Genomic DNA, 14,407 nt, shown 5'->3' with positions numbered 1-14,407 from the left:
CAATAATTAGTTTAAATGCTCTAGAACCTCAACCAATGAAACAGGAGACAATCAAAACACACAAGATCAACGATTTAAAATGATCATTTAGTGATAATGAGACATTTTGATCATGTAACTCACCAAATAACCTATACCAAGTAGATAAAATTCACAATCAAATTTTTAAACTTCTTAAATACAAATCGAAACAAGAAAAAATAAAATAAAATTCCAGAGTTAGAGATTTTACCTAGATGCACATTATCATTTACAGACTAAAAGAATCAAATTAAAAAGGCAATCTAGTGAAAAATAACTGAAGGGAATGAGTAGTTTTTTAGTTTTCAGGGTCCTTTCTTATTATTCTAGTAAAAAAGCAAATAAATATAATTATTCTCCTCTCTTCACAAGTATACATTCATTGCTTATTTTATGAAGAATAATTGATGATATTTTATTCTATATTCTTAAATTGACTCCAGCATTCTACTCAACATTTGATTGCTGTTAAGAACAGATTGATGATCAAAGGTGCCTATGTTCATACACAGTTCAGTTCAATTTTTTTCCAATTTAAACTTTGCATTTCGAGAGAAATTTCTTTAAATATTATGATGATTGTTCATTATATATAATGACAGTTTGGGAGAAGCTCATAGTCCTATATTCAAACTCAAGTTTAATATTTCCCCAACAATAAAACTATGTGTACACATTTTTAAATATACAATTGGGTACACAAATTATGTGTCATCATATGATTAGATAATTTTAAATTAAAAAAAAATATAATACTCAATAGTATGATGATAAATCCTCTATATACCTAATTATATACTCAAAAGTTTGTACACATAGTACTGTTTTTCTCCAAATTATACAATATCGCAATCAAATTTGGTCATTTGTTAATGAATTGCCTTTTTTTTTTTTTTTGGGTTGTTGCTTATCATATTACTATTTTAAAATAATACAACAGGCAAATTACTACATAATTATTTAACAAGAGCAAGTGCAACACCTTATACAAACCTCTTAGTAATAAGGATCAAGTTTGAAGATGCTATAAAGCATTGCGATGATGAGCCCAAAATTCCCCTGTTGAACAGAAGGGTGGAAGTTGTTCACACAGTATGCATTAAAGAATTTCTAGTTGGTGCAGTTAAATCCATGGCAAACTGAAAGCCAGATAATCAGAACTAGAGCTAACAAAATCCCAAGAACAACCAGTTTTATCTTCATATTCTGATACCACATTTTCCTTCGAATTCGTTTCCCTTCATCCCTGTATACTTGGGCCTGAAATGTAACAAAGAAAGCTGCTTAGTATTAACTGAAAGAAATATGATGCTTCGTAAAGTTTCCTTACCTCTTTATGCAAATTCTCAGTCTTGTCAGCAAGATTCTGAATGTTTTCCCCTCTTTCCATAGCCTAAAAGGCATACATAGGGTCAAATAAGCAAGAAAAACAAATCTCTTACGATTTATCAGTTGATTTCATGTAATTCATGTACAAGTGAGCTACTAAGAAGCATTTAAGTAAAACAAGCTTGACAGCTAATCCAACTAACATAACGAATTTGGGACTGAACTTTCATGTCTTTAAATACACTAAATACTAAATCAACTGCTCTGGAACTATACAATATCCATTATACAACTGATAACATTACAGACTAATGGCAATCAGTTACTGTCAGAGTCAATCTTTTATGTTTCAATCTTCCAGTGGAATTGACTAGATAAAACAGTTGCCTAAATAGCCGAAGTTAAGATGATAAAATTACCACTAACCAGAATAATTCTGTCAGAAGGTTCAGTATTGAATTTTGATCACTCCACATACCAGTCATTTGGGCAAGTCAAAACAAGTTATGACCTCTAAGATTTTGTTTTCAAACGTCAGTAATTTCTAACTTCATTTGACCACACTCCATATAGATCACACCCCAAATAGGAGTCCCAATATGGCTCTCTGGAGCACTAGGTTGTCCACCATTTACTACACCTTTCTAGGCGATGATCTCAACGGGTACTCCACCATACAATTCATACAAACTGAAAATTTTAAAAAAAAAAAAATCCTCTAACAGCATTCACAATAACCTAGACTCCACAGTGCCATAGCTATGGAAACCATGCTCTCCAAATGTATTTAAAACTGAGGCCACAAAGCAGTGGTAGTTGGTGCTCCACCAATCATTGCAAAAACTTTCCGAATAAAAAGGAAAAATCAAGAAACAAAACCGAAGATGAAAAAAAAAGAGAATCATGAACTCCCTGTGATGATGTTACCAGATGAAGTACTGTTACAACAGGTAGTGAGAAAAATAGAAGAGCAAAAATGCAAATGCTTAAAACATATATAATATAGAGTGCCATATACAAGAGTAAAAGAAATTGAGAATATTCAGTAAAAGTAGGCATTTTCTCTGAGTAGATAGCTTACCTTGTCAATATTCTCTAACATTATGCTTTTGACTTCTGAAACTTGAGCCTTAACTTTTATTAGCTTTTCAATCTCTTCTGAGTGATCAATGATATACTTCATGTGCTCTTTCATAATGGGCCTGTAAATTAAAAAATTGTGTATTCGCTTACTACTACTTTATACAAAAATGCATGGAAATTATCATATCATAGTTTAACAGTTTTTATTGATGAACATACCCAAATTCCTTGTTCAAACTTTTGGCCATAGCAGTATCTGCTTTACCACCCCCATATCTTTTCTTGAAGTCTGTTCTCATACGTTCCAAAAATGCAATAGAAATCTGCTTGCTAACAGATTCTTTTGCTACAACACAGTAAGCTGCATGTTTGCAGAAACAAGAATGTCAAAAAGTGCCAATGATAGAGTATGCAAGTATTGACCACAGTAAAATAAAATAAATGATTTCACTGAACCATTAAGCACCAGCAGTGATGTCTGCAAATACCACTCCATGGCCATACCTCACTGCTTTTCAAGCCACCACAATACAAATAAGAAAAAGATTTATAGCCATTGTCTGTAGCTAATTTGGTACCTCCAGACCATTTGAAGCATGACAATCTAGAAGGAATCACTCTAAACAAATTCTATGGCAGGAAGCATGCAATAGACCAGCAATATCCCCTCCCAAAAAACATATTCCCTATACTTATATGGACAGAGTAATAAATGGCATTCTGGATTATCTGAAAATTAGCATTCCAAAACTTCCGATTATGATGGCTATCACCCCATAGGACAATGCAAGCTTAGGAACACTCCTAACATTCAGCCAAAAGAAAAAGAAACAACAAGAAATAACAATCTAAACCCAACTTACACCATCCATTAATAAACAACCAAATAGAAAAAATCCAAAATGTAGACACAATAGAAACCAAGTATAGACACAATAGAAACTTACCATACGTAGCAAAGCAAAAGTTGAGATATAGACACAATAGAAACCAAGTAATTATATCTACCAGCCCTAGCAATATAAATCCAGTCACAACAAATGAGCTATGCTCAAGTTAAAACTAAAAAAATTAGAAACGTTTTCACATTAGATCCAAGCATCCAACTACTTTGAGTTATAATTCAACTTAAATTCAATACATCTCCTAAAAAATGTGCAGTCAAGCTGAAGAGATTGATAGAATTATAATAAAAAATTACCATAGCCATCTTCAACGAGGAAGTTGAAGGTGTGGTGGTCGCAATTGTAAGTAAACTTGTTATTAGAAGAAGGGAGTCTCTGCAGGCACTGAACAGCAATCGCCGGGAAGTTGCCAGTGAACTCGGTGTACTCAGCCAAGATCACCGTGCCTCGCGCCACGAAGCTATATATGAAAGATTCCTGAGTCATTGAGTCGCAACTCGGCTGTAACAGCGAGAGAGAGAAAGGTTGAAGGAAGAAGAACACGATCAGACAAAAGAGAGATCGGCTGGCCTGTTTAGTTCTACCTACGTCTAGTGTTATTATTTGGCTCCCCTTTTTCTTTTATTTTTTAAAATTCTTAATGGAAATGAAATTGTCATATTATAAGATTGAAACGACGCGTTTTGACTTGAAATATCAAAGTGAACTGGCAAAATGAATGGAGTGGGTAATGGAAAAGGTTGTTTCAAAGCAAGTAATGATGTGAAAAACAAGTAATTGGACCAGAGTAAGAGTCAATCCAAGTTTATTCAAATATATTTGAATTCAGTTTGAACGAGTCTAAAATAAATTTAATTTAAATAAATTTTATATTTTTAAATTTTTTTAATTAATATATATTAAAATAACATTATCTTAATATCAAACAAAATTTAACCCTCTTCAGATAGATTACATTCTAATCCGTTAAACTTAAATGTCACTTTACTAAAACATTGAGTGTGGAGTGAAGCAAAGAATAGAGGGTCGTTCTGAGTTGACGGCGATTTATTTAAATTTAAAATTTTTAAAAATAATAATAATAATAATAAATGAAGACAATAAAATACGACAATAATTCTCTTTTTAAGGGAATGCTGGAGGGGCCCTCATGGATAGAATCATAGACCGGGCCCATCTAATTTCAAGCCCGGCTTCAGTTCTTTTACTATAAACCATATCTTGTTATGCATACATGTATGTATGTGGTGGGGAATTCACCACATATATGTATGCATGTGGTGAATTCCACACCGCGAAAGTAAGTTTAATGTGGGAATATATTTAATATACGAAGGGCTACATTTAATAAAAGGATGTTAATTAAAATAAACACAAAAGTTTTTATCTAAACTCTTTTAGATAAATTTTGAATGATTTAATTTTTATTCTAATAATACTCATTTCTATTAATTACATCAAATTCAATATAGTTTTTTGTTAACAATATTTTCTTTTGAAGCATACTCTACGCTTAATAACTTATGATCTAAAGATTCAAAAATTTATTCGAAAGCAAATTAATTTTTGGTGTAATATAGATTAGAACAAAAAGATGAACATAAATGTAGAGAGTGCATACGAGTGCGAAGAGTGTGTGTAGGTGCGTATTGTGCATGTGGGTGTGAATAATGTGAGTAAGTACAAAAAAGTGCGAGAGATTAAAAAGGCATTCGACCCATTATATCTAAAAAACCAACTAACCTGTTCCTATTCCTTACCTAATCAATACTCTGTTGATTCACATTCAGATAACGAATGTCGACAATCACTATTTGACAATGTTATCTAAGTTGTCTGAAATAAATCTGATTTCTTTGCGTTGTTAAGATTGAATAGGCATTTTATTCCTCAATTTATGGATGTTTGAAATGGTTATTTTTTTCTCGATTTCGATTATATTGTTGTGTTTGGTTTATAGTTGTAGGTTGTGATTTATTTTGGTTTTAGAGTTGTAGGTTTCGATTATAATGTAGTGTATTTTGTCATATTTGATTATGTTGTGTTGTCATTGATAGAGAAGAAAGGTTGATTCTGGTCGCATGCGTCACTCTTTTGCACTCACATGCACCACATGCACCCACATATACCTATAGCACCCCATGCACCCGTATGTACCGCACGCACTCATTGCACCTATTCTCATCCCTACGCACTCGTCACACCTATAATACCCTCAAGTACTTTTCAGGGGTATTTATGTCTTTTGATCCTACTTTAAGATATTTCTAGTTTTAAATATATATGTTCAAATATATATATGTGTGTGTGTGTATAAAACAAGTACAAAAAGATAAAGGTATATATATAGATATATATCCATATTAAAAAGTATGTATATATATAAATAGAGAAAAGACAAAAAAGGAAAACTTTATGCCTTTTTCCATCATCTTCTCTCATCTCTTCCAAAAGAAAGCAACTTTCTTCAAGTTTTTGGTTTATTTTTGAAGAAAAATGGATGATTTGAAAGGGTTTTGGAAGACAAGTAAGGAAAGAAAATAAGATGAGCCACTTTGGAAGCCTTGGTGGTTTTGATGATAAAAAAAAAAAAGAAAAAAAGGAGGAAGCCAACTTGACAAAGATTAGTTCGAAACAAGATAAGTGGAATAATTTTTGGTATATTTCATATTTTATGCTTTTGGTTCCTTGGCTCTATGTTATAAATGATGATTTTGAAGTTGAAAAATGTTATTTTATCATTTATGGTATTTATGTATGTCATTTTGTTCATGACAGAGAGTTGGATAATATTTATAATTTTATCATTGATTTCATCTGACGTTTTAACTATCTTATTTGATGAATCATGAGTGCTATTATAGCTTGTTGGAAAGCTCTTTGAATCCTCTTTTTAATGATATATAGCTTGTATGAATTAAATACCGTTTTACTATTAAATTGCATGAATAAAAAGACTGTCTTACCAAATAAATAGTAAATACAGTTTTTTACCACTCATTTCATCTCATGTTTTGACTGTCTTATTTGATGAATCATAGGTGTTGTTATAGTTTATTGGAAAACTCTTTGAATCATCTTTTCAATGATATATAGCTTGTATAAATTAGAAACCATTTGGATTGTTAAATTGCATTAACAAAAAGATTGCCCTACTAAATAAATAGTTTAATGAACAGTAATTTACAGTTTTTTGGAAGGAAAGAAAGAAAGAAAAGGAGGAGAAAAAGAAAAGAAAGAACAGAAAGAAAGGAGAGAAAAAGAAAAGCAAGAAAAAGAATTTGGGGCTCAAGATTCAAGGGTCGTCCTAAGAGTATGGTCTGGTGGGTTATGAATAGTTTTAGATGGAAGTAAAATTAGTAAGAGATAACACACACATGTATGCTACGAACTATGAGGGGATACTTTACCTTACACCACCTACAGTAGGCCACGGTCGTAGTAGGATATAAACTTGCAGTAGAGTATGCTCATAGTAGAACATAATTCAAATTCAGAAATGGTATAATAAGCGAAAGGAAAAGAGCTCGAGTTTAGAAAAGTATCAAATCCCTACAGTCAACTTTTAGAAAGTATCAAATAGACATCATATGGGACAAAATGTAACCCAAATAGTAAATGATGAACTAGATTATCCCTTTGATTCCTTGAGGAGACTATGATGTGAGATTGAGTCTTAAGAGTGATTTAAAATAGGAAAATAGATAGTTTACCTAATTCTTTCCTTTTACTAAGTGTTCTTATCTCTCACTTCCTTTTCTTTTATGATTGCAGGTACATGTGATCGAGATAACTGCGAGGTAGGGTCAAGTTAGCGAAGATAGATCCAGGCTAAGGTAGGTTATCTATGGGTTTTGTTACATGCATATGATATTGTTGACTTTTGACTTTATTTAGATAGTTGTATAGTTAGATCTAGGGCCATGTACATGATTACTCCATAATCTCAAATGAGTTTTTATATGAGATATATATACATCTTTTGTTTGCTTCCAGATTTTCAGTTTTCTCATAATAATTTCAAAATGTTTTTAGCAACGAGTTCATTTTAAAATTTGTTTTAAAATAATCGCTCTAGATATTAATTCGTAATATTTTTTCTCTAGAAGGTAACACTTTTAGGGAAGGATGTTATAACACCTCTTTGCACCCACACACATTTTTCGCATCTCTTCGCACCCAAACACATTTTTTGCATCTCTTCGCACCCAAACACACTCGTCACACCTTTTCACACTCGCATGCACCTAGACTCACTCATCGCACTCATACTCACATGATGAATTATTTTTTGGATGAATTATTTTGTTTTGGGTTTAAATGATTTAACGTTGCAAATTTTTTGTTTTTAGGGGATTTCTCAAGGAATTCCAGTTAATATTTAGCTTGGGGAAAATGCGTTATAATGATGCTTATAGTTTATAGTTAAGTTAAAAGTTTGAAGTCATGTAGAAACAATTAAGCATATAAGGAGTACTTTTAATCTTGGCTAGAAAAAATTGTTCAAAGAAAGTTGCTTTGGGCAATTTTTGAAAACATAGCTCCATTTTGATGCATCATATACTCTTTCAGTAAGTTAACAAAGGAGTGTTGGGAGAGGACTATTGGTTTCAACTGAACAGGTAGGCTGTAGATTTGACCCTGTTGAGTTTACTCTAATAAGGGGTTTAAATTTGGCAAAGAGATGGATTGGAGTGATATGACAAGAGAATCACAGTTGAGAGAGAAGTGTTTCCTAAATGCCAAACATGTATCCTATGTTGATTTGCGAAAAGTTTTTAAAGAGAAGGCATGGGACAATAATGATGAAGATGCAATGAAAATAGTTGCGCTCTATTTGCTTTACTATGGACTAGTAGGAGTAGATAATAGGAAAGTCGTATATAATTGATGATTGGATGCATTTAATATATATCCATGGGGGACACTTGTTTGGAAGATGACTATAGACTCTATGAGTCGGGCCATATAGAAAAAATATAATGAAGTTTCAAAAATATATCTACTATATTCAAAGGATATCTCAATATTATCATATGAGATGATAAGATATGCAATGATATTTCAGATAATATAATGTTTATTTTACTTTTATATTTATGATTAAATATGTAAAACTAATACCGTAGTTTTAATGTTACAAATGTAGATATACGAAACTTTTAATAATCTAGGGTATTTTGTGGTTTGCAAGTATATAGAAAGTGTCCTCCGAATGTTAAGATGGAAGAGTTTGAAAGGTTTAGGTTGGGGGGATGTTCACTACATTTTTTAAGCTTATCAGGTATGTTATTACGATTTATAATATAATACAATTAAACATATATTTTTACAAAATTTTAACTAAATTATTTATCACATTTTATAGGATGTTATAACTCCTATTTTAATTTCGTCTATATAAAGATGTTGTGGAGTGCGTTGGTGATAGAGAAAAATATGATAATGTTTGTGTTTCTATAAGATCTTTTCTAGAAATCCAATCTTCACAATCAAAAAATCAGAGTTCACCTATTTGTACACATCAGAATACACATATACGTAGTCCTATCACATCAAGTCTACCTATGCACAACCATTTATTTATTTGAGTTTCTTTTATTTATTTATAACATATCTAAATTTTTTTTCACAAGGTATACACCTTGACCTTCTTATAAAATAATAAAACTCTCATGTATTTGTTTGAGTGCAAAATTATATATTTGTTTGATTCCGGAATATGTTGTATTTTCCACTGGTTTATTAAATTTATTAAAAGAAAATTATAATTTTTCTTAAATTTTGTTAAAGAAAAATATTAGGGTTTAGGTTTTCAAACTAATTAAAATTAATGAAAATATATTTTTTTCACTCCTAATTCATATTAATTTTAATTAAAAATAATTAATATTAATGATAAAATGTATGTTTGAGGTAATTAAAATTTTTAAAATTTTAAGGATATTAATAAAATTTCTAAAATTTTTACAAATTAAAAAGAAAAAGTTTGGGGTGTTTTTTTTTTAATTTTTAAAATTTGAATAAGTCTCTTTATATTTTTAAAAATAATAATTATACCTTTAATGAAATTAACAAAATAAAATAAATTAAAATGTAAATGTTATAATACAAACTACTGATTATAAATTATTTTAAAAATATATAAGATGAAAATATGATAATTTCTACAACATGATAAAGAAAAAAATCTATTTAACCCTAATAAGTTTAAGAAAATGATATTTATACATTTACAATAATATTAACAATTTAATCTAACTAGGGTTGAACTCAAACCGAGCTCTAGTTTAAACTTGACTCGAATGAGCCCTAAACAAGCCAACTCTATACAAGCTCGAGCTATTCACCAAATTTTTTAATTAAAAATTTTTATACAAAACGATGTCATTTTGATCAATATGTATTAAAACAACGTCGTTTTAATAACAAAAAATTAGTCGAATCTAATTTGAACAGTGTTTGAGCTTGACTTTTACAAGCTCAACGAGCTCGAGCTCGAACTTGAGTTCAGCTATATATAAACCGAGTCAATCTTGAGCTTAACTCAATTCGAATCTAACCTTAAATCTAACAAAGGTTTTATTTGTCACAACAATTTGATAGCAAAATAACTAAATAAGAGAAGTTTCATAGCGATTATGAAATGAAAAAGTGAAAATGTCATATAAAGATGGTAATTTTGGCTCGAATTTGGGATCTCGACCCACCTCTATCCTAACAGTGAGAGAGTTCATCGATAGAAATAAAGAAATAGATAGAGACAAAGACGAGTACAAAAAAATTCCCACAATCAAGAATGAGGGTACATTTGTTCCTTTTCCTCCTCATTGTCATGTATTTGCCTTTTTATAATAATATATTTATTTAAAATATTAATATAATAATATATTTATTTAAAATACTAATATATTATTATAATTTTAAATTATTTATGTATTTTAAATTTATTTATGTTTGTTGTTATTGTGTATATTAAGGTGATTAATATATACTATTTATGACATTTGAAATTATACGTTGATTTTAATTTTAATTAATTTTATTGTTTAATATATTTATATTATGTTTAAAATGTACGATAAAATTTTTTTTTTTTTAAAACACAGGAATAAAAATGAGATTTTTTTTTTACATATAAGGGATAGAAAATTTTTATTATTCTCGTAATAGGGATAGATTGGAAACAAAAATTGATATTTTTTACGAGAACGGGGATGGGAAATAAGGTCTTTGGCCCCGCCGTCTCCTGTTGTCATCCTTAATGCTATGGACTAATGCAACTATTATTCGGCTTAAAAAAATTTAATGAATTGGTCATATGAACTTGAAATGTTAAATTTCTCATACTAGCACAGTAGCATTCTGCGTCGAAAAGATGAATTCAAATTTTCCATGTTTCAAGATTTATATGCCCGCCCAAAAACATTCCTAAATTCAAACTCTTTCAATTCTTCTATTATCTCTCTCTCTCTCTTCTTCTTTTTCACGTCTTCAATAAAACCCTAGATAAACCTTTACTTAAATTCAAAAAAATTCCAATTCCATCCCGTCTCTGCTAATGGCCAACTCCGATTCTACTCTATCTGTCCCTGTTTCTGCTCCACTCGCACCCGTACGCTTTATCTCTCTCTTTCTTTCATTATCTACGAGCTTTGATCTACTTTATTTCACTTTTTTTTTTTTTTTAAATTTTATGTTGGTTTGCAGAAGAGAGAAAATATTACTCCGGTTGGCTCTAAAATCCAAGTGAGTTTTTTTTTTTAAAATTATTTTAGGGCTTTTCTAAGGTTGACTAAGTAGCTGCTGAGTTAAATTATGTTTCTGTTTTTGTTGTTAGGAGTTGAATGAATCGAGGACAGAGTTGATTAATAGAATTCAAGGGCTCAAACAGGTTAATTTAAACAATATTCATAACATTGTTCATTTTTGTGCTGTCTTTATGTTTGATTGCAATCATATAGGGGTATTTATTTGTTTCGTAGGATTTGCAAAACTGGAGATCCAAATTAGACACTCAAGTCAAGATCTACCGCGATGTGAGTTTCTTTCTTCTTTTTCCTAATTTCTTTGCTATAATAAATAAGTGGGTTTTTATTTGTTACTTTCCATTGATCATATCGTGCTAAGAGTCTATTTAAGATGCTGTATGGATTGAGAAGGAAATTTGATTGAGGTGATGTTTCGTGACATGAAATTTGATAGTATAATTGGAGTTAGATGGAATTGGAGATATTGTTTTCATTAAACATTGAGATAAGTGTTTCCAGTTCTTCTCTATTCGGATTCCATGTTACTCATTTGTTTGTTTGCTTTAAACTTCCTATTGGAGAAATCAGAAATGTATGGCATTGAACTATGTGTTATGTTTTCTTCATCATCACGGTGTTTATTTGTGACAGAGAAATATACAGTTAACTAATTTCCGTTAAAATAAAATTAGGCATGATTTGATTCTTTAAAATGAAGTAAACATTAAATACAGACATCTTACACCAACAAGAACAGAAATGTGGGTGAATGACTGAACATGTTGATCAAATCTCAGAGTTCTGGTAGCTTGATTTGTCTATGACCTCAATTTCAAGGCACATCACACATGTTAAATGTATAAAATATTAAAAGGGTGTCAAAGAGATTGATAGACCTTAAACCTGTTGTTGTGCCTTCTTCATGAGAGGCAAAGGATTTGTGTGACTGCTTGGATCTTCTGTATTCTTCAGCCAGTTTGGAGAGATGTTAGGACTAATATTTAGGTGAAATATCATAGATGTATAGGCAATTATAAAGTGAGATTCGGCAGTTATGAAACATGTATGGGTAGTTATGAATTGAGCAAACATAAAAGAGAGATTGGATAAGGAAAGAAAGATAAAAAGTTGAGTTTTTTTGGACAACCTTTGATTGATTAAAGTAGAGAAGGAGAAAAATATTGTTGTGGGTTTTATGGAGCCTTTGGCTAATTTGGGAGGTTGTCAGCATCTCAAATTTTTGGTTTATCCATTTGTAAATCCTCTTTATCAATAAATTAACTTTGTTTTCTTTATTTGTTTGTGTTGAAATTGGCTTGGTAGCTAACAAATTAGTATCAAAGCACTTTTCTGGGATTGGTTAATACCTGGGTGGAGTCAAGAGTGGAAGGAATAAGGAAGGAAGTGACATGATGAGATGAAACACACAAGAGGCTCAGCAACCGAAAAGAATATGTAGGTTGGCTTGCAAGATGCACCTCATCCAAGACTGAAGTTGTCGATATGTATTGGAGAAAATCGAATGGGTTGGCGACTTAGGGAAAAAATGATGTTGAGTTGTTTGGGTTTGTAAAACAAATGGTACACAAATTTTAGTTTTACAGTTAAAAAAAAAAAAAATTAAAAGCAAAAGTGCTTAAGAGGACTTCCCAATTTTCCCATGAAGTGGTTCTCAAAGTTGCGGGTAATGTTAAAACTAATATATGTATAGACAATTATGAAAGGAGATTGAGCAGTTATTAAACATGTAATGTATGTATGGGTGGTTATGAAATAAGCAAGCATAAAAGAGAGACTGGGGGAGAGAAAGAGAAAAATTTGGGTTTTGTTTGGACAATATATAGTTGATTAAGAGAGAAAGTCTAGCCTCTTGAACACTAGACAAATTAGCGAGAGTTATGGCCTGTCAAATAGCTAGAAATGGGAAGCACTGGCCTCTCGAATAGCTAGAATTATCCACTTGCTAATTGTTTCAGGTAGTGAGTGGCTAAATTGTTGTCCTGCTAAGTGATATAAATAAAATCAGAACTTTATTCATCATTTTCCTCTGTTTTGTGTGTGTTTGGTTGCGATAGGATTGTTTTATTGTTGTGTTTGGGCGAGAATTGCAGGTAGAACCTAACATGAGACTTTGTAACTAGGAAAATTCTCGCATTTGTCAAACAAGTATTAGGCTTATAAAGAAGTACTTTTTTATGATCAGAAATGAATGAAAATGATAATCATCTTCTCTCGTTTTAATTTTATTTTTGGTCAAATACCCAATTTGTCACACAGGACAAGTATTTTATGTGTGTTATCTGTTTTCTTGATGTAAAATTTTTTTAACCTAAATGCAGGAGCTGTCCGAATTGAAGAAATCACTTAGTGTTGAAGTTGAGCAACTTCGATCAGTGAGTGGCGCTCCTATAAGTCTCTCTAAGTTTTTCATTTTTTGAGAAATTCTATTTGCTTAAATACTTTTTTCCTGACTGAATTTAGGAATTTCAAGACTTGAGGAGCACTCTCCAGCAACAACAAGATGATGTTACTGCTAGTCTCAGAAATTTGGGGGTATGCAATTCTTAAGACTCTTCTTTTGTTGCTTTCTCAGACCATTTGTTTCCAAACATTTAAGAACTTAACCAACACCTTGATTAATGCTTTATGAACTTTTGCAGCTGCAGGATGCTTCAGGAGATGCCAAAGAGGTCCAAGACCCCAAGGTCGATGAAAAAGACCGGGAAGTCAATCCTCCCCATGTGAAGGATGAAGACTAAACTGGCATCAATTTTAAGTTAATTTCTTTTAGTCTGTGCTCTCAGAGGAAATTTGGTGTTCCTCTGTCTATCCAAATCATGATCCTTGTATGTGTCCATGTGTTATTGCCATGTTGTCTAGATAGAACTCTCATTTGAATCAATTGAGACATGGACTTGTGATCTGCTTAGGTTTATGTTCAAGCAAATGTGCTTTTACAATCATCTCAACCAATCTGGGTTATTTTACAATTAGAAGCACTCACTTCAATGATCTCAACCAAATTGTAGCATTAGGTGTTGTATTATTAAAGTCAGTAAAGGTTAAGTAGCAATTGATATAACCATGGAAACGTTACATATAGAAAGGATTGCCAGAAAGAAAACCCTGAGAAAGTAACTCTATACAATCCTAAACCCCGCAGCAAAAGAGATTCTCTATGTTAGCCCCACAAACCATGGATTACTTTCTAAATGGCTTTTAGGAAGTACAACCAAGATGATGAACGGTGAAGTTGAATCTGCAAATTGTTCTGCATCTTTGTTTCCTTCTAGGCTAATGTGATTGGAGATTGTTCTG

The 14,407-nt window shown here is 31.3% G+C and overlaps 2 protein-coding genes across 2 annotated transcripts; one reads left to right on the top strand and one right to left on the bottom strand.

Annotated features, from left to right (window-relative positions):
- Positions 1-950: 950 nt before the first annotated feature.
- On the bottom strand, positions 951-3,964 carry LOC123210742 (vesicle-associated membrane protein 724-like). Its single transcript, XM_044629216.1, has 5 exons — positions 3,635-3,964; positions 2,653-2,794; positions 2,432-2,552; positions 1,352-1,414; positions 951-1,281 (listed from the first exon to the last, which is right to left on the bottom strand). The coding sequence occupies exons 1-5, from the start codon at positions 3,822-3,824 to the stop codon at positions 1,132-1,134; spliced, it is 666 nt and encodes a 221-aa protein (XP_044485151.1). The 5' UTR covers positions 3,825-3,964; the 3' UTR covers positions 951-1,131.
- A 6,685-nt stretch (positions 3,965-10,649) lies between these two features.
- LOC123210451 lies at positions 10,650-14,058 on the top strand. The gene is made up of 7 exons (XM_044628807.1): positions 10,650-10,953; positions 11,049-11,087; positions 11,179-11,232; positions 11,324-11,377; positions 13,429-13,482; positions 13,571-13,642; positions 13,750-14,058. The coding sequence occupies exons 1-7, from the start codon at positions 10,900-10,902 to the stop codon at positions 13,846-13,848; spliced, it is 426 nt and encodes a 141-aa protein (XP_044484742.1). The 5' UTR covers positions 10,650-10,899; the 3' UTR covers positions 13,849-14,058.
- Positions 14,059-14,407: the final 349 nt, after the last annotated feature.

This window comes from Mangifera indica, chromosome 3, assembly GCF_011075055.1.
Source record: "Mangifera indica cultivar Alphonso chromosome 3, CATAS_Mindica_2.1, whole genome shotgun sequence".
NCBI lineage: Eukaryota > Viridiplantae > Streptophyta > Magnoliopsida > Sapindales > Anacardiaceae > Mangifera > Mangifera indica.
The sequence above is the reverse complement of the archived record's forward strand: the minus strand, read 5'-3'. Positions and strand labels throughout refer to the sequence as shown.

What these genes read in the sequence shown, in the direction of transcription:
- LOC123210742 (XM_044629216.1), bottom strand. Translation starts at nt 3,824, where the DNA reads ATGACTCAGGAATCTTTCATATATAGCTTCGTGGCGCGAGGCACGGTG. An exon ending in CCTCGTTGAAGATGGCTATG is followed by an intron (nt 2,795 to 3,634) that starts GTAATTTTTTAT and finishes GCAAACATGCAG; the next exon opens with CTTACTGTGTTGTAGCAAAA. An exon ending in TGTTAGAGAATATTGACAAG is followed by an intron (nt 1,415 to 2,431) that starts GTAAGCTATCTA and finishes TATGCCTTTTAG; the next exon opens with GCTATGGAAAGAGGGGAAAA.
- LOC123210451 (XM_044628807.1), top strand. Translation starts at nt 10,900, where the DNA reads ATGGCCAACTCCGATTCTACTCTATCTGTCCCTGTTTCTGCTCCACTC. An exon ending in TTTCTGCTCCACTCGCACCC is followed by an intron (nt 10,954 to 11,048) that starts GTACGCTTTATC and finishes GTTGGTTTGCAG; the next exon opens with AAGAGAGAAAATATTACTCC. An exon ending in AAGTTGAGCAACTTCGATCA is followed by an intron (nt 13,483 to 13,570) that starts GTGAGTGGCGCT and finishes GACTGAATTTAG; the next exon opens with GAATTTCAAGACTTGAGGAG.